Source organism: Panthera leo, chromosome E1 (genome assembly GCF_018350215.1).
Source record: "Panthera leo isolate Ple1 chromosome E1, P.leo_Ple1_pat1.1, whole genome shotgun sequence".
Taxonomy (NCBI): Eukaryota; Metazoa; Chordata; class Mammalia; order Carnivora; family Felidae; genus Panthera; species Panthera leo.
This window is the reverse complement of record NC_056692.1, coordinates 28,854,885-28,878,096: the sequence shown is the minus strand read 5'-3', so window position 1 is coordinate 28,878,096 and position 23,212 is coordinate 28,854,885. Positions and strand designations below refer to the sequence as shown.

The following is a 23,212-nucleotide window of genomic DNA, read 5'->3' as shown; positions in this document are numbered from 1 at the left end:
CAAGGTGTCGTAGGTGGTGAAATTCATCTTTGTACAAACATTCAGAAAGAAAAATAAATATGCTGTTAATTAACCTGCACCAATGCTTTCTTATCACAATGACCGTGAGATAGAGCCTACTTTCCGAGATGTGAAAATGTGAAAAGATAAAAAAATGCGTGTCTTCCAGTCAACAAAATACAGCAGTAGGTGTTATTAGTAAAGTAGTGGGGAGCCCCAGGCCTTCCCACCCAAGCAGGTGCCCAGCACCCTTCCACATTGCCCAACACCCTTCCTGCCAGTGACTGGGAACACAAAGCAGCAGGTGTGACTTGTGCTGTGGCACCTGTAGTCTCCTGCTCCATTCAGACCCTCAGCCCAAGGAGTTGGATTATCTTTGAGTTTCTGCCTCCCAACAAAGATCCGTGCACAGGGCTCCAGGCCTCATCAGACCCCAGTCCTCCTGAGGCCCCAGCCACTATGGTGAAGGCCTCCAGACATTCGCTGAGATGGGCTTCCTGAGAGCTGCCAGAATGTTCCCCCAGCCAGGAACCAGCTCAGCCCAAGGTCCAGGTGGAAGGGGTGAAGCACGCACAGTGCCAGGGAACACGCTCACAGTCTCACGGCCTGGTTGGCCTCTTGCCTCCTCGGCCAGGCTGGAGTGTCTGCCGAGCCTCTGATGCACTTGCTGGAGACTCCCAGAGCTGCCCTTCACTCGCATTGGCATAGCCTGGCATCCCAGGCCTCTGGACTCTCTGGGCAAGGAGAGTGCCATCTGCTGTTTCGCTTCTTCTCTCTTACCACGGTGGCATCGGGCGGAGTCTGATCCTTCGCTAAGGTGGGATGGCCTGACATGTCCCCACAAGTCACCTGGGTCTCCTCCCACCCCCCATGGCGTTCATCTGTCCTTGGAATCACTACCATCACCCGTAACATGTCAATGCCATCACTATGACAGTTTGGCTGATGAACTCGGTGCAGACAGAAAAACATTTTTTAAGAGCTCTTTAATGAAATGAGGATTCAGTGATTGACATTTTTGTTGTTAGAAGAGCAGAAAAAATCTGTAACCCTTGTACAGATTTTTAGAAGTGAGACTATTAAACCATGAAAGCTTTTAAATCCATTCGCTCAGCAAATATTTATTGAGCACCTACGAAGGGCAGGCACTGTTCTAGGTGCTTAGAATGCATCAGGGAGCAGACATTCTAGGGAGACAACAGATACACTGGTCTGTAAATGACTCGGGAACTGTGAAGCTAATTTTTAAACGCCCTTTAAGGTTTCCTCCGTGCTTGGGGAGATTGCATCAAAGGGAGGCTGATGAGCGTGTAGTTGCACTTCATTCTTTCTTGATCTCTCTTGATGTGGCTCTGCCTACGTCCTTGGGAGGAAACCTACAGCTGTTTTGGTTTTAGCTTTCAGAGCCTTTGACAGAATCTTAGAATAATCAGCCCGATGGGAATTGCTTTAAAAGAATGCAGGAGAGCGGTGGAGGGGTCGTTCTGAGGCCAGCTCTCCCTGCCTTTGAGCCGGACAAAACCAAAATCAACTGAGGCCCTTGGAAAAGTCTTTTAGCAGCCTTCAGACTTGGTTCCACGGCCTTGCGGCGGCCAAGAGGTGCCCACAATTATCCAGCTCGGTGCACTGGAATCTCTGGTTTTTCTTTTTAAATTTTTTTTAATGTCTATTTTTATTTTTGAGAGGAGAAAGAGAGAGCGCAAGCAGGGGAGGGGCAGAGAGAAAGAGAGACACAGAATCGGAAGCAGGCTCCAGGCTCCGAGCTGTCAGCACAGAGCCCGACGCGGGGCTCGAACCCACGAACCGTGAGATCATGACCTGAGCTGAAGCCGGACGCTTAACCGACTGAGCCACCCAGGCGCCCCTCTGGGTTTTCTTAACGAAAATCGACTTCATAAAAGCAAACATGATTATTGCTGATATATTTTTTTCCTTTTGGCCTTCTCTGCCCTCAGCCGACATAGTCCTACTGCCTTTAACTATCTTGGCCTCGCTGGGCACACTCTATTTAACATGTGTGATGCCGCTGGTAGAGTGCTACCTCGTTGTTGAGGCCTTGCAGAAGCTTCAATCTGCAGGCCCGGAAATAGACCCTGTAGACCAGCTGAAGAAAGCCTAAGGCATTCTTAACAATGCTCATCCTGAGACGTCCCTGTGAAGTCTTGACCCATTGTTCCCCGACATTAAGCCCCTCTGAAATGAAAGGGGGAAAAAAAATCATCATCTAGAAGAGACCAGCTGTAATCTGCGGGTGTTCACTCACAGATCAAAAGGAGATTGGCTGGAATTTAGAGCCGCTTGTCTAGACCCATTTGTCTTTCCCCAGAATATCTGCTGAGGTGCTTCCCGAGGAGGTCTCCATTTGTTCAGCTGTTTCCTGGTGGGCAGGAAACTCAAAATCTAGCCCTTCCTTTTCCTTCTAGCACAACACAGTGCACCAGAACTTTCTGTGATGGTGGAAAGGGCCTATATTTGCACTGCCCAAGATGGTAGCCGCTAGCCCTATGTGGCTACTGAGCATTGAAGATGTGGCTCCTACGACCGAGAAGCTGGAGTTTTTCATCATAATTTAGACTTAAATTTGAATTGGACAGTGTAGGCCTAAAGATGCTCCTGGGCTTCGGGGTCTGGGCGTCTCGGTAGACCTTGGCCTTCACGTCCTGGCCTGGGAAGGGCTCAGGCCCTAGGTGTTGCATCTGGATGCATACCTCACTGAGCCAACGCGGTGCCCTGGGCAGTGCTCTGCAGCCCACTTGGCACATATGTCATGCTTGGGCAGGTCCCTGGATAAGCAGCCCTTTTCTTGTCTCTTTCAAGTCGGGGGCCTGATGGGAGCAATTTTCCGTGACTGAGTAGCTGAGTCACAGAGCCCGGGAGAGGATGAGTCATATGCCCAGCCTAGAATGCAAACATATTCCAGGGTTGGAGCGAACATCTTCTAGAGTTGGAGCAAAGATCGAGAACCACAGTTCAGAGAACTCTGCCGGCATCCCCGAAAGGAGGCCCTGAAGTGATCTGACTGGCAGATTCAAATGCTGTTGTTGATTTCTGACTTGCTTTCTTTTTTTTGTTTTTCCCCACAATGGAGAGCCTGTCCTCCAGAAAGGTGGCCATCCAGGCAGCAGGCTTAGTTTTTCCTTTAGTGACAAGAGATAATTACCGCGGGATTGATCAGGCATCCAGAGTACTGAGCAAATAAATGGTGCCGTGGCCGGTGCGGGAGGGGCCCCGCTACTCATGGAAGGGGTGGCCGGGTCATCTCGCTATAATATGGCTTGATGGAGTGTCCACGTCGGTGTGCTCTAATGTGGTGTTCATATGCAGCCAGCCAATTTCCCCGTGAGGCCGGGGCGCTGAGCCGTTGGAGCAGAGCTGGGCTGCACAGCAGTAAATGAAGAGGAAAATTGAAGTAATGTTGTATTATAAATTTATGATTTCATCTGCCTGACCCAGAGGATGTTCACGATGGGGGGGCGGAGATAAGATTCCCCCCCCCACTCTGGCAGGTGCCAAATTCTCATCTTGGTGGTGCAGGAGACAGTATTGACGTGTCCAGGAAGATTGGGGTGAGGCCCAAAATTGGGGTGAGCTTGACCGTGCGTGTCTTCCTTCTTGTTGAAGACGGTCACATGTGCCCGGAAGAAAGCAGATCTGGGAGATCTGACTCCCTTCCGAGTCAGGGAGGGGCTGGACGTGCCGCCCTCCCCCCCACCGTCACCCCCCACACACACACCCTGAAGGAGTCTTGAAGATGACACATGGGTCTACACTTCTGCTGTCAGATTAAAATATTTCAGACCCCTAGTGCCACGAAGTTAGAGGCAAAGGAGTCATTTTTCACCAGGAAAGCCCCTAGGCAGCAGTGATTTGGCTGTTTGCATATAATCCGTTTATCAATATTGTTGAAATAATGGTTTAAGAAATCTAGTCATGAAAGATCTGATTTGATAGCAGGTGATTAATTCGGAGGAGAACTGAGCTGGCCAGCCATGAAATAAATACCAGGGAAGAAGCCGCTGAGCGTGCGTCTGCTTAAGGCATCGAGTCTTAGCCTCTATCCCTTCTTCTCTGTCCCCGTGTTCCTTTCCGCACCGGGTGCCAGAGCTTAGCGTTACACTTGGATACCCTGCTCCTCAGCAGTCGGTGCAGAACCGCCAGGTCATCCTGTCTTGTCTGGGCAGCCTTCTGCCGGGGAGACACCGAGCGCCGAGCAATATACACCCAGGGAAAGAGCAGGCGACGAGGCCCTTTTTGGGGTGGAAACAGGTCAGTTGGCCAGTGAGTTGCGACTGCAAATTTGGAAAGGCTCTGGCTAAAATAAGGGAAGGGAAGGGAGCCACGGCTGGCCTCAGTTGAGAGTTTGGGCCCGTCCATGCTGCATGGGACCTTGCAGAGCTTTGTACGGCTGGCAAGACTCAAGCTGACAGAGGACAAGGAAGACCCTCCCCGCCAAGGGCATGGCCTTGGACCAGAGGCAAGCATGGAACCCAAGTGTCCTGATGCCCACAAGGGCGAGCCCCCCTTCTGGGTCTGATGACAGTTCCTCTGGTGGAGCAGGAGTTATGACACCAGCAGGCATGGAGACGTGAGGAAGGGCGGGTCCCACCTCTGGACCTCTAAGGCATCAAAGCTCTATGAACAGGCAGCAGGAAGACCAGCAGACTGTAACTCAACGCTGCCGGAGTCCCCTCCAGATGAAACCTCAGGAATGATCCTGTTCCTTTAGCCTGCGCCGCAGGTCAGAAGATGCTGGTAACGTGTCCAGATGCACTTGGGACACGGATGGTGAGACCCCAGAGCCTGTGTCTGCGGGTGTTTAAGTTGCTGTACAAAACCGCAGAGACACTGCTGCCCTCGTGGCTGGAGGGCATGGAGACTATCATAAACCCCACCCATCAGAGCAACTTCCTACCAGCATTTTGGTGGCAAGGAACAGAAACAACTCTGGCTGCTGGAAGCAAAAAAAGGAGGTTGTTGGCAGGGGCTCATCAACACACAGAATTGCCAGGAAGGCTGGAGAATAGACAGGAACCGGGGAGCTGGGCGGTCAGCCACAGCCACAACCCAGGCACAACCCAGGAACGACCTGGTCAGGAGGCCACCGTTGCCGCCGCCGGGTGCTGGGCTCACGCTGATGTCATCAGAATAAATTCTGCATTACCGCCCCCTCCTCCGCCCCACTAGCCCCAGAAATGGATCCAAGGAAGACTTCCGTTGGCTGAGCACAGGCTCATGACCTACTTCCCAGCTGCCTAGCTCAGAGAGAGCAAGGGCCCTTTTCTGCTTCTGTGATGGGAGGCAGGCCTCTCTCTAAGACTCAAACACAGAAATGGGGTTCAGGTGCTGGGCAGCCGAAAACAATCATAGACACCCACCTCAGAGGTCAAAGCAAAAGTCAACTGCTGAAGAGCATGAGTGTAGTAAGAGTCCGATCCATTGAGTGGAGGGAGGCAGAGTGGGCCTGACGGGAAGGGAACAGGGGGGTAGCCACGGGTCTCCGGTGGCCGGTAGAATCCGTCCAAGCAGGCCACACACCAGCCTTCTCTGTAGCCTGGGTCAAGAGGCAGGGACATAAACCGTGAAGTGGCCCGAGCAAGCACGATGCAGGGTCGAGAGCCGAGTGGCTGCTCACTGGGAGTTTCATAATATATCACAGAGGACCACACCAACACCAGAACGTTCCATTAGTTTCCTCTGCACCCCACACCCAGCCTGGCAGCAGTTTCCACAAGCAAGCACCCCACGGTTACTGGCCACCCCCGGGGTGACCTGCTAAGATCATGTGGAAAATACGCTTTCTGTGAAATGCCCGTGAAAACATGTGGCACGAGGCTTCGGGGTGCGGGCCACGCTTCTGGTGCACGTTTTAACCCAGCCAGAACCTCACCGTTCTCGGAGGGCCTTGGGAAGATGCTGTGACACCCTTTGGAGTGTCCGTGCCTGGACATAAGCCCCTGGGACCCTGCCTCCCTTGGGCCATGGCTTCTTAAGCCCAGTGTTTTTCCAGAGGCACAGGGTCAGCCCTGAGTTTTGCCCCTAAACTCTCACCCCCCAAGTACTCCTGCTTTGTCTGGTGCTGGAACTGCTGCCCGCTGCCTTGGGAGGAGGCATTACAAGGACTTTAATCTCCTACTGTCAATAGCTTTAAGGTAAAGTACATTCAGGGTAAGCTCTCCAAATGTCAGAGCCAGGCGTAGGCCCCGTGTTTGGTGCTAACGCGTGGCATTTACTCTGCAGGTTCCAGAAAGTGCGTGGGCTTTGGGGGTCTCTCTGCCCAAATACAGGTTAATTACCAGCAGGCTGACAGCGGTGCCCCCAGCCACAGTAGAGAGGTGACCCAAGCCCTGGCTGGGTAAAGACCCTCACGGGAGACAAATCATTTTGTGCAGGAAAATAACTCAGGCTGTCCTCATTCTGGCCCTTTCTGGGATTTCACCCCAGACCTGAGGCAGCTGTACTAACACGACTGATCTTTCTCTCTGTGTTCAAGGCTATCCCAACTTTGTGGCAACCTATGGGCGCGGCTACCCTGGATTTGCTCCTAGCTATGGCTATCAGTTCCCAGGTGAGTGTCTTTGTCTCCCAGAGCTTTGGGGGGGCTGCATTTGAGGGGAGGCGGGAGGATCCCAAGAGAGAACACAACTCATACACCTGTCCATTCAAGAAATGACCTATAGGAGCTGAGGTTCAAATGCTCTGAACTCCAGGGTCAGGATGCAACTCGATGTCTGATTAACCAAAGTGTGTCCTCGGTGCCAGGTATTTGAAAGCAACAGCTTTTAGGGGAAGGGGAAAGAGCTGAGGCAGGAGCCCTCCCTCTCTCTACCCACTCTCTTTTGTCTGGAGCCGGTTACAAGTTCTCGCTCACTGGACTGGACTCATCCTCTGCCTCTCCTATCTCCTTCCTCCCTCCCTCCCACCCACCCACATCCGTCCTTCCTTCCTTCCTTCCTCCCTCCATTCCTCCTCACTCCCGCTTCCTTGAGCTTTTCCTGGCGACCCTGACTTCTGTGCCCTTCTGTGTGTAACTGTGGTGTGCCGTTGGGGTTTGGGTTCGCTGTCGTGAGTGGGGGTGTGTAGATGGTCCCTCCCCTGCATGTGGGTGTCAGAGACTCGAGGCAGAGCCCACGGTGGTGCCCGTTCACGTGCCCAGGGTTCCCCAGCTCCCATGCAGCTGGGAGACCTGGGACCCCCACCTGAGGCAGGCAGCCCGGACAGGCACGGTCTTGCAGGGGTGAGGGAAAGGGTGCTGAAGGAAGCAATGTTTATGGGGCTTTACTTGTCCCTTGAGGGGGTGAGCCAGCCTTTCCCTGACCTGGAGTACAGACGGTATATAGGGGCACCTGGGGTGTCTGTGTGCAGAGCTGGACAGCCAGAGTTTCTAGAGAAGGCATTAACAACAAGCTTTGTCTTCTTGGGTCCTCTGCCAGGGTGGGGGAGGCTCCCTCAGGGGCTGGGCTTCCAGCAGTTTCACTCCTGGTTGATCATCCTGCCTGGACCCAGAGCTCTGAGAGGCCCAGGGAGCTCGGACACAGTCCTTAGAGGATCACATCCGGAAGCCAGGGAGGAAGGCAGGGGAGAGGTTCGTGAGGGTCTCACCCAGTATTTGCACGTCTCTGAGTGAGCTTTGGAGCAGGGAAGGGTGCTCCAGAGGAGGTCAAGAAGCATTTGGGGCACTTGGAGCCATGCCCTACGGGTAATAGATCCTCACTCAGCGACAGAAGCCCTAGGCTCTTGCCTGGTCACAGGCGGATCACCTGACATCTCTGGGCCTCATCTCTGTCTTCTGTAAACAAGGGGTTTGGGCAGGATAGTCCCCGGGGTCTGTGCATCTTTCCGATTGTAGGGTTGAGAGGGGCAGGGGCGGCAGACACAGCGGCAGAAGTTCCGTATGGAAGAGTATGAGTAGGAGAGACTTCCCCGTGAGCGTGTCCCCTGGGGCCATCAGGCCAGGGCCCTCCACAGGGTGGCTCTAAGGAAGCCTCCCCACCCCCCCCCCGCTCGTCTACAGCAGATGGCTGCTTTGGGGTGCCTGTGGGCCCCTTGAAGCAGGGCAGTGGGCACCACAGCCAGTCTGCACCTCCATTAGACTTTCCCCATCTACAGATGGGGACCCTGAGGCCTGGAGAGGCAGGAAACCCTGTTCAGGGGGGTCATAAGCAGCAAGGAGCAGGGCTAGGATTTAGACCCAAGTGGTCTGGGTCTTAATTGCTGCATTACACTCTCTCTAGCGTCCATCTGTCCAGTACAATCGCACTAACCACACGCAGCTACTGTAATTTAGATTGAAATTAAAATGAAATAAAATGAAAACTCCAGTTTCTCAGTCACCCTGGCCACACTTCAGTTGCTCAGCAGGCACATGTGGCTGGTGGCTGCCGTTAGCACAGCACGTAGAAAGTTGGGCTGGATGGCGCCATTCTGGAGCATAAAGAAACAGGTGGGGGGTGCATGGTCCACACACGTATGTGCATGTGCTCACTGCCCCTCCCAGGGAGAGCTGGCGGGTCAACGTCCCTATTCACTGCTTGCCCATCCTCCTCAGCCCAGAAGCTGGTGGCAGTTTTAGGAAAGCCTTTCATGCCCCTCTCCCTCCCCTGGCTTCCTCACCAGGGAACATATAGGCTCCCATCCTGACTCACTGGGAGCACCGTGCCGCTCTGCACACCTAGCTCAGCCTGCCTCCCTTCATACGCAGGTTGCCATTGCCCCTCGGTGAGGTCCTAGTCCCAGGCAGGCAGAGTTGGGGGATCCTAACATGGAATGATTTGGGGGGTGACCGTGGATCCCATGCTAAGGGCCCTGTCTCGTCTAAGAGCCTGCCCTTGCCTCACGAGCCATCCCAGGAAAAGTCTGGTAAACCTCTGTCTAAAGGACTTGTGTCCTTGGATCTGCCCTCAACGGACATGTATGCCACACAGAGAGGCGAGAGTGACCGACCAAGGCTGGGTAGGATGACATAGTCTTCCAGCTGCCCAGCCCTTCACTGGAAGCCAAGGCTTCGGGAACAGAGCAGAGGTGTGAGGGACCTGGAGTGGGCTAGGACTGACCCTATCCAGGGTCTGTGTGTCACAGTCACCGGTTCCTGTAGCTTAACCCAGTTGGCTGGACTTGATGAGAACAGGAATCTGTCTGGCCAGAGGCTCCCTGACCCGTGGGACTTGGCTGTCCTCTTGTCTCCCAGCCATGAGACTCTCCAGTCCCCACCCTTGCAGCTCACACCTGGGTGTGAAGTCTCTTGTGTGCCCTCACCGATGGCCATGAAGAGTGAGGCCACCTGCTGTCAGGGAGGGTCGGTGTGTGGAGTGGCCCCGGGCTGGGACGAGGTGACCCCGTGGCGGGGCCTGGCCGCCCACATCACCCTGGGAGGAGGCAGGCCGGTTTCAGAGTCCAGCCCCCGCTGCCCTCGCCCCCTGGAGTCGCTGCCTCTCGCGGGGCAGACGCCCCGTCTGCTGTTCCCCAGCAGCCTAGGTAGTCCCCTGTGGTGGCTCCCCTCGAGAACCAAATTTGACCCCTCCTGGAGCCTCCGCCCCGGGACAGGGTCTGTGAGTTGGGAGCTTTGGAATGCCCTGACATCTGCCTCTTGCCCCATGCCTGTGAGGAGTGTTCTACCGGGCCTGGCGAGTGGGCTGGGTGCAGAGGGACGGCCCGGAGGAGGGCAGCCCAAATCTGCCCTCCGCTCACCCTTCTCCGGTGGACTCCGTTGACCCCTCCCCGCACCCTGGGGCTCTGTGAGTCGGTGATAGCAGCACTGCCCTCCCCACCAGACGGCCCTGAGGTTTTTGCTTCGTGATCTTTCTTGTCCGTGTCCTTGCCAAGCGCCACTTCCCCCGTTTGCCGCCCCCAGTCTCTCTCACGATGTGTGGGGGCGCCGCACCCTTCCGAGCCCCTTTCTGGACCCATCCTTGTGGGGCCGTGCGAGGGCTTACCAGGAGAGATGAAGGGACACCCAGGTCCCAGAGAGCCCCTGAGGTTGTTCACAACCGTGTGCCCTGGGTCCCCTCTCAGGACAGAGGGCCCTGCTTTTCACCTGGGCAGGCCCTGTCTGTGAATACCCACCTCCTGTCCTGTGCTTGGCTGCCCGTGTCCCTCAGCGGAGCCCCGTTCTGCCTCTGTGACCTGGGGTGGCAGCACACCGTCCGGGGCCGCACGGTTGGCGTTGAGCGGCGCCTGCCTCTGCCCACCCTCAGGATTCTGTGAAAGTGAGTGAAATGCTGGCAAAGAGGGCTGGACACGTACGGGTAATTGTTAGAGTGAGGAGGAGTTCTCTAGAAAGATCAAGTGGTGACCAACCACTGTGGAAGCGGCTCCCTCTTCCCAGGCCCAGTGTCCACCGCGTGCACCCCGTCCCCGTCCCCTGAGGATCAGTACTGGGGCTCAAAGAATGATGGTCCTCATCGGCGACCTCCCTCGTTTCCTCTCTTTCCCCCCGCCCCCTGGACTCTGGTTTCCATGTAATCTGTTAATTTCTGTTCTTATTTCACTTTGCAGACTATTTGCCGATTTCACAAGACATAATTTTTATCAACTAGCTCTTAAGAGAGGCATAACAAAGCGGGGTTTGCTACCATTACTAGACAGAGGACACAGTCCCGGCCGGGGCCAGCCCAGCCACGGTCCGTGCCTGCCGAGACTGTCCTAGCTGCCCGCTTGAACCAATGTTCTTTTTCTCTTTTTTAATTCTTGGAAAAGACTCATGTCCTCACTGCCTCACTCAGTTTAAAAAGAAATTTTTTTTTTTCTTGAGCGGTCCCCTGGCATTTTGCTTCTTGTACCCAGTGTGAACATTCTCCCCACCTACCCCAACCTCCCACCCTCACCTGGAATTTACGTAACGGGACCAGAAGGAAGCTTCTCACAAACTTTGTAGAGCCTCCTCAGGGGAGTCCAGGAAACAGGCATCAAATTACTTTAAATATTGACCAAATAGGCTTCTTGGGACATTCCACGGGGTGGGCTTTTAGTGCGGATGGCCCACAGGAGTTGGGGATATGTGACTTGGAGCACCTATGTCCTATAGTGGACAGTGCCAAAAGTGAGCGCACACACACACACACACACACACACACACACCCTGTTCCTGTAAATACTAATGTGTAGAAAACTGAATCTGGAAGGAAAACTGTATCTGAAAAACCAGCATTATCTGGTTGTTTTTGTCTTTGGGGGCCAGTCCATCAGTGGCTATTGCCAATAACATAAGTACACCTGTCCCTGAGAAGGGACAGCAGAGTCACCTGGGCGCTGCCGTGTCTCGGGCACCGTGGGCACAGGAAGGAGGGGCCTTCCCCAGCACCCCCACCCTCACCTCCCTGCCCACCCTGGCTTTGAATTCCCTGGTGGCATCACGGCCCTTTGGCCCACTGATGTAGGTGGGGACAGAACACAGAGGGTCTCCCTGATCTGACTGGCACCCCTGATGGTCACCCCCCCTCCAAGAAGGGCTTGCTTTTCCTGTGATCCTGATCCCCTCCACCTCTGCATTTGAACTAAAATGCCCCCACTCTCTTGGACTGATGAAGTACAGCGCAGCAGGACCCTCAAGAGCCACCCCTTTGTTTATGCGCATAGTTTGTGAGAAGTGACCCACCCACGTGTTTCCACTGGATGTTTTTGATGTGAGCAGATCCATCTGTTTGAATGTCACTGTCCTTGAGACCCAACCTGTGTGGTTTTGCTCGTCTCATTAAAGATGCTTGATGTAATAATTGGTTAGCCTCCTTTGATTTTCCTGCAGGCTTTTTCACGAGTGCTATTTTTTTTTTAAACATAGCTGTACGGCTCCTCCCCCTCCCCCCCCCCCTTATTTTGTTTTGCTATGAATTGCTTTGCTTTGGTGAACTTGTCCTAGTATGCTTGCCTCGCAGACGTTACGGCCATTGTGAATTTTCTTCATCTCTGTAAATAGTTCATCTGTGCTTCTCCCTAATGACGTTTTATTTTTCTCCCCCTGTAAGCAACTGAGGTAGAAAAATAAATTGTTTATCACGGACGTGCTGTGTGCTGCTGTCTCTTAGCCTGACAGTGTCCTGTTCTCGCTCCGGGGGAGGTGAATGCACGGAATAACTGGTACCAATGACAGCCCAGTGCAGTTTCTGAGAGCATGTGGACTCCCCCCTGGCTGCTGCCTGTCGCCAGCCCTCCCTGCTTCCCCACGTCCCCTGCATTTGTTCGAGGCGGTCCTGTCCTTGAGCGGAGTGGCAGACCATGTGCACGCACTCTGCATGCAGCAGCTGCACGGTTAGCCCCCGCGGCCCTTCCTCTGCCATCACTCCTGCCCTCGAGAGAAAATGTCACTGGAACATCTGGAGCCCCTCCCATCTGTGCCCCAGGTGTGTGTAAGCTCGTGCACATGCTCGTGCACACCGGCCTATGTGTGCTTTGCACATGGTTTGCTCTCCTAACTCCCCTGGACAGTGTGGGTTGGAGACGTGACGCTACAGGGACCTCATTTCCAGGTCCTACTTGGCCATGTGGTTGCCATGTGACCTTAAGCAAGTGATTTAGCCCTTTAAGCCCCCGGGATGATAACAGAGCCTAGTTAGGTTGTTAGAATGAAGTAGGATAACGTGTATCTGGGAACGTGCCCTGTAAAGTGGTAAATGCTGTGCAGTTAGAAGGTTTAGAAATCGTGTTCTTTTGTCACTCTCCAGAGTGGTTTTGTCTTCCTTGTCAACCTCAGTGGAGCTGCCCATTGGTGGATCTGCTTGTCAGTGAAAGAAATGATATAAGATCCCTGAGTAAAGCCAGAGAATTTCTGGGACTTCTTGCCCACCCTCACACCCCAACCCTGCAGTTTCAGTTCCTCCCCATCTGCACATTGGCAGGTACTAGATTAGGTACCAGGTCTGGACGTGAATGAGGCTCACTCCTTGAAAATGCTCATAGTCCCGCTGATGGAAAGAGAACCAGTCGTCAGGGCCATTGGACATCATGACACAGGTGCTTAGCTATAAAGAGGGAATCTCTCTTTGCTACAAGGAGACAATGGGTGGCTGCTTGTCCAGCCTAGGGGACTGTCAGGAAAGGCCCTTTAGAGAAGATGACGTCCGAACTGGGTCGTCTCACAAAGTCACACAAAATTCACTAGGGAGAGAAGGAAAGGAAGTATATCCCGGGCAGAGAAATGACATGCTTAGACACTGAACCAGGTAGTTTTAAGAAAGAATGAAAACACAAAGTAATAATGACCGAAACAAAGTAAGAATTTGTTTCTCCCATGTAAAAGAAGCCTGGATGTGGCTTCACAGTATTAGAGGCCACTCTTCACGTTCTATTCTCTTCAACATAAAACTCTACCTCATAGTCTAAGAAGGTTGCCCAAGCTCCAGCCATTATATACTTGTCCCAGAAGAGCACATCTCTTCCCTTTAATATTTCTCAGAAGTTAAGTGTGGCACTCCACTTAGATCCCACTGATCAGATTTCATTCATATGACTAGTTTTAGCTGCAAGGGAACCTCAGAAATGCCTTTATTTCAGGTAACCACATGCCAGCTAAAAACAGGGTACTGAGGAAGAAAAGTGGAATACATACAGGATAATAATAATAATAATAATAATAATGGAATAATACAGAATACTTAGCAATCTCTGCCACAAACCTGAAAGAGGAAGCAGTTCAGGTCCCACAGATTATACAGATTTCGGTGTATGAGCAGCTTGTAGGGGGTATCTTGGGTGGGGGAGGGGAGACAAGACTAAAGAGAGAGGCAGGATTGAGTCACGGTAGGTTTGTGAGTCAGATTCAGGAATTTAGATTTGATCCCTAAAGCAAGTGAAAACGCTTACAGGATTTTAAGTAGAGGAGTAATGTGATTAGATTTCCAAGGTGAATCAGAGAGGTGGGGGGCCCGTGGAGAAACCACAAGGGTCAGTTCTGTTCCCTTCCTCCTGCACCTTCACTTCCTCTCTTCTTTCCTCCCCTCTGCCTCACTATCTCTTGGCTCCGTTCCTCTCCCTGCCTCAGGCCGGCTGGTGGCCCTGCAGGGGTCCATCAGCAATACGGGGGGGACCAGACAGGCTCAGTGGGAGCAGCCAGGCAGTGCATGGGGTCACCCTGGGACTCTGGTTCTGGAAGTCCCAGCTTGTGCTTGGATCTCTCCAGCAACAGAAAACAGGATTCCTCTCGCGTGCCGATGTTGACTGATGGGTACCGGCCTCCTGGAGCACCGGCCTAAGAGTGATGTTGAGGCCAAGTCCTAGCTCAACAGAAAGAAAGAGGGGCTATGACTGATTAGTGATGCCTGCGCGGTTGCTGGATCTGGGACCCATGCCCACTCGCCACGCATTTTGCCTTCCTTATTTCTCTAATGATGGTTCTCGGGTGCTGGGTGATTTTCGGTCACTCTGGAAGATGGCTGTTCTGTTTCACACAGAGGGAGGTGGGTGTGGTCCGAGGAGAGGTGCGGGAGCTCCAGGACATCATGTCCCCTCTGGAGGACAAGCCTCTGTAGCCCACGGTCAGTAGGGGCAGCTGCCAGGTAAGCTTCGGTCAGGTTCGGCTAGTCTGAGCGAAGACAAAGGCCGAGTGGTCTGTCTTGTCCGGAAGGGCGTGGCCTGGTGGTAGAAAGCAGAGTGAAGAGAGCCCAAGTGCTCGGGAGGGGAAGGAGTTTGCCATAAGCCGGATGACTGAGGAGAGCGGGCCTTGACCGTGGGGAACGGGCCGCTTCCTAAAGCGGCTCACACCCAACCTTGTCGCTTCTGTCTGGTTTAGGACGTTTTGTCAAGTGTTCAGAAGTGCCCGTGGCTGCCCCGTCAAAGGCCTAGGATCGTGCCTCGATTGGTAGCCTGGGCCAGTGCGGGGAGCAAGTGCTCCCTTCTGTCCACCCCTTCCTTCTGACCCCACTGGGGAGAGGTGATAACCTGCACTTGCAATCCTGCCTTGGTCTCTGCCGAGTTCAGGTTTTTCAAGGGGAAAGAGCAAGGCCCTCCTCCCCGGCCTCTGCCACCTTGCGGGGGGAGGCAGCTCCTGGCTTGCTGTGCTGGAATTGTAGAACCAGAGGCTCGGAGGACCCCTCACCTGGGTGTCCATTTAAACCTCAGCGCTGTTCTCCCACTGACGTGTGGCAGGGCCTCTCTCTTCACACCTCTGCCCCAGTAAGGCTCTCGTGCCCCCAGCAAGGGAACCCTGGTGGACCCCCGATCTGGTGGGTCCCCAGGCTCTGCCAGCACTGCCTGGCTCGTGGCTTCCCGTTGGGTTCCAGAACGGGGCCCACCTGGTGAGCCACGGCTGGCTCCTCGCTGCTGGGAGCCGATCTTGAAACGCTAAGACGAGATGATTGGCCGCCCAGGTACGCGGACGTAACCTCAGACCCGTGCACCCGGGCACCCGCAGTTCTGTAGACAAACGCTCCCTTGTCAAGAAGGCCCCTCCTGACACAGCAGCCCGCGCACGTCTGTTCATCACCCACCCCGATCTGCACAGCCCTGCGGCCCTCACGCATCGCCTCCAGGGATTCCCCCCTTCCCAGCCTGGATCCCCGGGCCGATCTTAAATCACAAGCCAGCACCTCCTGCACCACGTGGCCCTTACCCTCTTGTTTGACAGTGGAGGGCAGGCGTAGTCAGGAAGGCCTGTCTGCTGCTCTGAAAGACGGAGAGGTCAAGTGCCAGCGCACACCCCAAATCCTGGCGTGAGGGCCGTCGGGGCCGTGTGTGGGCCTTACCGGCACGCACCCCGCCCTCCGCATGGAGAACCGGTTGCTGACGCTATTCCCAGATGAAAGCAGAGCACAGTGCCTAATAGGCACTTAATAAATGTTTGCAGAAATGAATTGGAGCGATCTGAATTGACGGGAATTGCGGGTTTCACTTTCGATCAGCTTTCCGTTCCTCTTGACGCTCTTCTGCATAAATGAAGGGAAATACAACTACTCGAGCGCTGAGCTCCCCATGCGAAAGCCCGGAGCGCCGTGCTCACTCCAGACCTGCTGGGAGAGTAAGGCCTCCTCTCGGCCTCAGTTTCCCCATCTGTCAAATGGGTCTCTTGATCCTTGCCCTGCTCCCTTTCCTCGCAAGTTGCTAAGAGGGGCACTGGGATCAGGCATGATCTAGCGCTTGGGAAGAGGGTAGGGTCATATCCAAGGAGGGGACCCTGCCAGAGGCTGGGGCAGCGTGAGGGAGGCTGCGGATGTGGCTTCGGACCTCCTCCTCCCGGGGGTTGAGCGCCATGCCTATCTGATGCTATCTACCCCCGATGGCCATCCTCGCTCCCCTCTCCCGCCTCCTGGAGCACCTGTACCACCAGGCTCACAAAGTCCCCGGTCAGCCTGTCAGCAGGACCATAGTCACCTTTCTTCAAGCCCTTCGGTTTTAATTTCTATCAGCTAAAGCATGTGAAAGCCTGCCACTTAAATTTCTATCAGCTAAAGCATGTGTAAAGCCTGCAAAAGAACAACAAAGTATTTTATTTAATGTATACTTTTGAGAGAGAGAGACAGAGCATGAGCAGGGGAGGGGCAGAGAGAGAGAGGGAGTCACAGAATCCGAAGCAGGCTCCAGGCTCTGAGCTGTCAGCACAGACCCCAATGCAGGGCTCGGACTCCATGACCTGAGCTGAAGTCGGACACTTAACTGACTGAGCCACCCAGGTGCCCGCACAAAAAAAATATTGAGTGTGAAATTATTGGCAGGTGGCAGTGCCCGGCCTGAGGGATGGACAGTACATGTCCTCCCGAGGACAGCCAAGGACAGACCAGAAGGCAGAAGTGTGGCCCCCATGCCCTCCTCCTCCCCAGGCCGAAGAAATGGAGGGGAGCCCTGCCCAGAGACGTTTCCCCAGAATGCGGGTCAACCTGGATCCCCTGCCCCTGAGGGATCCCAGCCCATGGGGTCACTACCTCTCCTCCCTGTGCCTTCAGGTGTGAGGGCAGGACAAGAGCACGTTTTCTGCAGTGTTCTGGAAAGGGTCATCAGAGCCTGCCCCGGGCTGGGTCCTCTCCGGGCACAGGGATGTTAAGTAAGCGAGCAAGGAGGGCCAAGCCTGGAGGACATCCCACATGGGGCCAGGTGTGTTCCAGTGCAGTCTGACTGGTGTGCAGAGTGAGTACAGGGGACGGAGTCCTTGGCTTGGCTTGGGAGGCTCTCAGGAAGGGGTGATATCTGAACTGCGTTTTGAAGTCAAATAGAATTTCAGCAGGCAGCTGAGGGAAGGGTTTTCCACATCCAGCAGGTGTAAAGGCACCAAAGCATCATACGTGTTCCTTCCTTGCATTCCTGCCTCTGTTCATTCTGTGGGCCCCATCTGGGTCGAGGCTGTGCCATTACCTGGCCAGGCCCGCTGGACAAAAGACTGTCATTGGGAAGCTGATGCCACTTCTTCCCAGATCCAGGGAATGAATTTGAGGGCCAGGGATGCAGTCCCTGCCCTTGTCTTAGGAGGCTGTTCCCGGTCAAGGCCTTTGTGGGTACCGTTGAACCCACCTAGTGGGCCTGGGCACACTAGGGCTGGCTACTTCTGAGGAGAACACAGCCTGCTAACACCTCCCGCTTCCCCCGCCCCCCGCCCCTCCGCCCCTCCACCCACTGCCCTGCTCTGAGCCTCAGGAGGTGTCTCCCTGGCCCCAGGGCAGCCCTGGTTTTCCAGCCTTGCAGCTCTCTTAATGGTACATGTTTGAGGCCACTCCAGGCTTTCTTCCTCTGACCTCTGATACCAGTCTTGAACAGGCTGGGGTTCAGGCAGGGCTAGGAGCAGCCCTTCCCCAGCCCCCTTGCGCCTATCCGCCCCTCCTCCACCTACCCATCTTTTGCGTATTCATCACATAGCTCTTAACACATGTCAAGTCACAGGCCCTGCCCTAGATGCCTGGGACGTGGTGGTGAACCAGAGAGACGTGCTGTTGCCTCTGTACGGCACTTGTTGGGGGCAGAGAAGCAGGCAGGGTTCCAGTCAGATGGAATGACCCAGAGAGGCAGGCTCCTCTAGACCACCTTTCCTAGAGGAGGTGGGAGGGGCCGGACAAGCCCGAGGGCAAGAGGGCAGCCAGTCCGGCTGATGACAAGGGCAACAGAGCTCTGGGATCCACGTCCACACCTGTGGTCACGACGTCGCTGGGCCCCGTCTCTCCCTAAGCCCCTGCGAGCCCTTTGCCTCCTGCCGCCACATTACCCCGCCAAAGTTCGCGCTCACGCTTCGGATAAAACACCCCTTTATCACTCACGAGCAAATTATAAATGTTATCTATGAAAGCCCTTTGGATGTGAAATGTCATGTAAATTAATAGGATTTTAGAACAGGAAGGTTCCAGAGGGAGTTCTCAGCTCCGCTACTGTTATTACCTTGGGCAATAATAATAAAAATAGAAATAAAAGTTATTATTATTCCGCTTGCTGATGGCTTGCCACATGCTGGAGGACGGTGCTGAGCACCCAGTGCCATCATCTCCCTGAATTTCCCAGCAGGCCCTGCACGGAGGCACCGTTAGCCTCCTTGACAGCAGAGCAGAAGGGACCCGGGACAGCAGTTAGGAAACTTTTCTTGGGTCACAACCGGTGAGTGTGGGAGATGGGACTTTGCCACCTTGCTTTGATCACTCTGCACGGTTTCCTTTAAGCTCTCCGACCCCGGAGCCCTTCCTCTGTTAAATGGGGCTGGCGATGTCTTCCTGGCAGGGGGGCGGGGGTCAGGCTCATTGGGATGATCCCGGGTCCTCTAGGAAGGGCCTGGCCAGGGGAGACTTTCTGGGGTCTTGGCCGTGGAAAGTGCTACAGTGGTAGCTGCCGTTTTGCCATTGGTGTTCCGCTTACTTTCTCATCATTTAGACCAGACTCTCTCACGTATCGGCGAGGAAACAGGCGGAGGGAAGGTTCTGCCATTCGCCCTTGCGGGTTGGGCTGGGATGCAGTGGTAGGCCATACTGACTGTTAAAAATGTGAAATATTTCTGTACCTGTTGGTAAATAACAGCTGCCCTGAGCCCCCCGGAGTGCCTCCCTCACCACCCTGGCTTTCCCCCAAGACTCCCTGACCGTCCATGGTCCGCCCATCAGTGATGCCAGATGCAGTGGTGCTCTGCCACTTGATGGCAGAAAGTCTCATATCTCAGGAGACCAAAAAGTGGGGGGCGGGGGGGGGTGTCTACATTTTACATGGGGGGGCAGGCGGAGTTGAGATCACAGATGTTAGTGCTCTCACTGAGCAACCGATGGTGCCAGGATGGGGACCTGGGGTCTTCCAGCCCAAAGTCTTGGGGTGCTCAAGGCTTGAGTGTTTCCTGCCCTGGTCCAGAGAGGTGGGTGCCATCGGCGTGGGTGTTTGGAACCGTGCTGTGGCAGAGCCATTGCAAAGGCCCATATAGAATGAAGCTGGAGGCGGAGGGCGGGGGAAGGTAAACGTGGTGAGGAGGCCCATAGAGACTCCAGGCCATTTAGATATAAATGGATCAGTGAGAGACCCTGTGGGGAGGAAGCAGGATTTTTTTGGCTCAGCATCTGAAATTTGGGGAACAAGAAGAAGTGTGAAAAGCCATCTGAATAGCCAGCTCTAGAAGGATCAATAGTGAGACCAGTGGTTTGTCCCGACACCCATTGGGGGTAGGTGGGGGAGCATCTCCTAAGCAGAAATTGCAGTGTTTACAAGGAGTGGGGGGAGAGAGAACTCTCCCTCGTGAAAGGAGAAACTCAGAATAGTTGCCGATGTGTCCTTAGAGGCCACGGTCCGGAATCCCTTCACCTGAAGATCTTGGTCTCGGTCTGAGAGAGACAGGCAGGTGTTCCTTCTGTGGGCAAGTGGGGAGCCCTGGGTTATCCAGGACCACAAGCTGCTGGCACAGAGCAGCGAGGGCTGCTTTCGGCATGAACTCCCTGCGGCCATCCTTGCTCTTGAGGTCTCGCCAGAGCGTAAGCTGATGTTGAACAGAGTGTCCTCGTATGGCCAGGAACCAGAGCACGTGGAATGTGTCAGCCACTCTGGATGCAGGCCTCTGACCAGCGCTTCTGATTGCTGCCCGCCTCTTCGAGCAGAATTTGGGGTAGCCACACCCAGGGCTTGAGCTCAGCTAGGAGGAGACCCTAAAGGGGACACAGGGGCCTGGCTGCAGACTGGACGGGTCCATGAGAGATCCCTCCCTTCTCCCTGGCAGAGTGAGCCTTTATCTAAGGCCCTGCTTATTATCGGCCAGTTTCCTCTCCTTCCCAGGGAGCTGGTTTGTGTGCAGTGTGGTCCCACAGATGGAGCCCCGCCCCCCCCTTTCTTGTCAGAGGCTAGTGACTGTAGGCTCCATGAGGGCAGAGAACACGTGAGTTTCGTTCACTGCTATGATCCCAGGGCTTAGAACGGTTTCTGGCATGTAATAGGTGCTCAGTAAGTATTTACGGAGAGGGTAAGCGTCTGGAGACTGGGAGGGCTCTAACATAGCTGCCTGCAGAAGTTCAGGGTGAGTGAGGGTACTGTGGGCCCCAGCTCTCTGTTGGAGGGTAGGAGGGCCCAGGAAGAAGGATGCTGGGCCAGAGTCCCCACATAGAGCTCTCAGCTTCCTGGCTCCCAGCAAGGAAGCAGCACCTGAAGTATGTTCTCAGTTCTCCTCCCACAGTCCTCCACCCCACACTCCAGGCTGGGAGCTTGGTTGAGACTAGGGCCCATTATCAGTCACCAAGGAGATCAGAAGCCACAAAGCTCCACGGGGTGGTGGGGGGCAGGCCTCGCCCCACTGCCGGTTCTCAGGGGCATGAGGACGGCGGGCTGTCTGCTTTGCCCGCTGAGCGCCTCTGATTTGGAAGGAATCCGCAGGCACACTACCTTTCCCTTCTGGCCGGGTGCCCCGGGTCTGTGCTTGCCTCTTCTGGGAATTTTCATGTCGTTTCCAAAGGATGCTCCCTGACTTCAGTTTTTATGCTTCCCCGAAGACTTTCATCCAAACAGAGGCTCTCTGACAACCAGACCATAAAACCTCGTAAAGGTTTGACGTGCAGCGTTCCTCCCCTTCATCCGCGTTGAAACATCTAAAGAGAAAATTAAGCGACACAGCAGTTGCATTAAAAGTTATTTGGGACTATTTTTGTGCCACCCCCTGCCATAGGTGCCAACGCCTTTGGGGCTCGACCCCAGAGCCTTTCACTTCCTTTAGGCCCAAGCCCAGGCCACACACCCTTCCCCTCCCTACAGCCAGGCAGGCAGGCCTGGCCTTCTCATCGGCCCCTCTGCCTTCCTCTCCAGAGGGACCTTAGCCAGGTCCCAAATGACGGTCATTTTCCTGACTGAGGATGAGACCCCACACCGTCTCCAGCACCTCTGCCCCAGTAGGCGCTCCACCCCTCTCCTGGCATGGGGGGTGGGGGTGTCTCCAGGAGAATGGCACTGTCGGTGTCCTTGGGGGAATGTCAGTCTCGCTCCTAAAAAGGTATGTGGAAATCAGATTCCTATTTTAAATGCCAGGAACTCGGGGTTTTGTTTTTTTCTGTTTTTCAATGGACACGTATCATAAGCTTTCTTCAAAGCAAAATTTTACAGTTTGATCATGTAAATGTGTCCCTTTGGATATCAGTTGCCCCCTCTTTTTCAGACCCTCTGTTCCGATCTGAATTCCCAGAGTCGTCCTCCTCCAAAAGTACACCATCCACCCTTTTTCCATCCCTTTTCCACCCTCGCCCCCTCGCAGCCACCACTCTGTCTCTCTCTCTCTGCACAAAGCTCTGGATTTCCTTTAAATGAACCAGCCCTGTCACTCACCAGACAGGCCTGCCCGGGAGGTGGGGAGGGCCCTGGGCCAGTCAGATGACAGATGGTTTTCTAAACTGTTTTAGGACGTGTTTCCGACATTCTGGGTGACAATTTCTTCTTTGGGTTGCTTATTTTTGAGTGTTTGGATTCTATCAAGCAACACTGGGTTTGGCCAGGAATGTTTGAACCATCTCTAGAAAATGCTGGTGGTTGGAGGTACAGGACATGCTGGGGAAGGGGTGGAGAGTGCTTTAAGCCAACACAGCACAGGGAAAATTCATCTCATGATGGACAATTCGGGATGGCTATGTGCATCGCAAGAGAGTGTTTCATGAAATCACAGCCTGTTGGAGCCATAAGGAAACTCCGAATTTTCTCAGCTCCTCTTTCCGTGAGAGGCACAGAGGCCCACTGACTCATCCAAGGTCACAGAAATAAGGAGTGACTGTGCCAGGACCATATCGCTGGCAGTCCACACCCAGGCTGGCACCTTTTCGTACCGGGCAGGGGAGAGGATGCAAAGAAAGACATGCATTCCCTGATACCCTGTGGCCGACAACAGCGGCCCCCTTTCAGTGTTTACTAAAAGCCAAGGACACTCCAAGGCTTCCTCTAAATCAGGGATTCTCTGCCTCCCCCGTGCGTCAGAAGCCCCTGGAAGCCCCTGGAAGGCTAGAGATGTGGGTCGCACCTGATTCTCCGCATGTCGTGCAGGCTCCCGCAGCCAGGCCAGAGCCCCACTGCTCTGAATGGAGGCCCCGCGGTGGGTCTCACAAGAGAGGGTCACAAGAGTTAGATTCATTGTATTGTCAGGAGGACCTTTCCTTCCACAAGGAAGCGGAGTGATGGACTGTGCAGATGTGCACCACAATTTAACTTTTGGAGTTTTGCTTTTTTGTTTTTTTGTTTTTTTTTTAATTTTAGAGAGCGTGAGCAGGGGAGAAGGGCAGGAGAGAGACAGAGAGAGAGAGAGAGAGAGAGAGAGAGAAGATCTTAAGCAGTCTCCACGCAGAGCCGGACGTGAGGCTCGACCCCACAACCCTGGGATCATGGCCTGAGCTGAAATCAAGAGTCAGATGCTCTACCGACTGAGCCACCCAGGCACCCCTCACTTTTTGAAATTTTTGAAAGCCTTTAAACGGAAGGTTCTTGCCCTTGGCTGTATACTGGGATCACCTGGGAAGCACTTAAAGGTCCACTGTCCGGGCTGTACCCCTAAACCAGATAGATCAGAATCTCCGGAGGTGGGGCCCGGGACTCAGCATTTGTTAAGGCTCCCCAGGTGGTCCAGTGGGCAACAGGGGTGAGGGTCCGCTCGTGAGAGAGCAGGGTCCTCTCTCCCGGTGGCTGCAGTCCGGCACCTTCCGCTGGTTAATTCTGCTCCTGGCCCCCACTCCTGTGGGCATCTGAGTTAGCCACCCCTGGGGTGGAGGATCACGTGAGGAGAGGCCACTAAATGTTCAGGTGGCACTGCCTTGTGGTTGTAGTTTCCCCAGGGCAGTGACTCCCAGCCCTGGCTCTCATTCACCACTTCAGAGCATCCTTCCTGACCATC

General features: G+C 54.4%; 1 protein-coding gene across 5 annotated transcripts in view; it reads left to right on the top strand.

Annotated features, from left to right (window-relative positions):
* The window catches only part of MSI2 (musashi RNA binding protein 2), a 389,492-nt gene that overhangs the window by 334,047 nt on the left and 32,233 nt on the right, over nt 1–23,212 (top strand). For 4 of the 5 annotated variants that reach the window (XM_042914722.1, XM_042914720.1, XM_042914721.1 and 1 more), the window contains exon 10: nt 6,491–6,565. In XM_042914722.1, the coding sequence (XP_042770656.1) occupies nt 6,491–6,565 (75 nt within the window). Of the gene's footprint in view, nt 1–6,490; nt 6,566–10,491; nt 11,993–23,212 lie in introns of those variants that run through there. The other variant, XM_042914723.1, reaches the window with a different exon arrangement.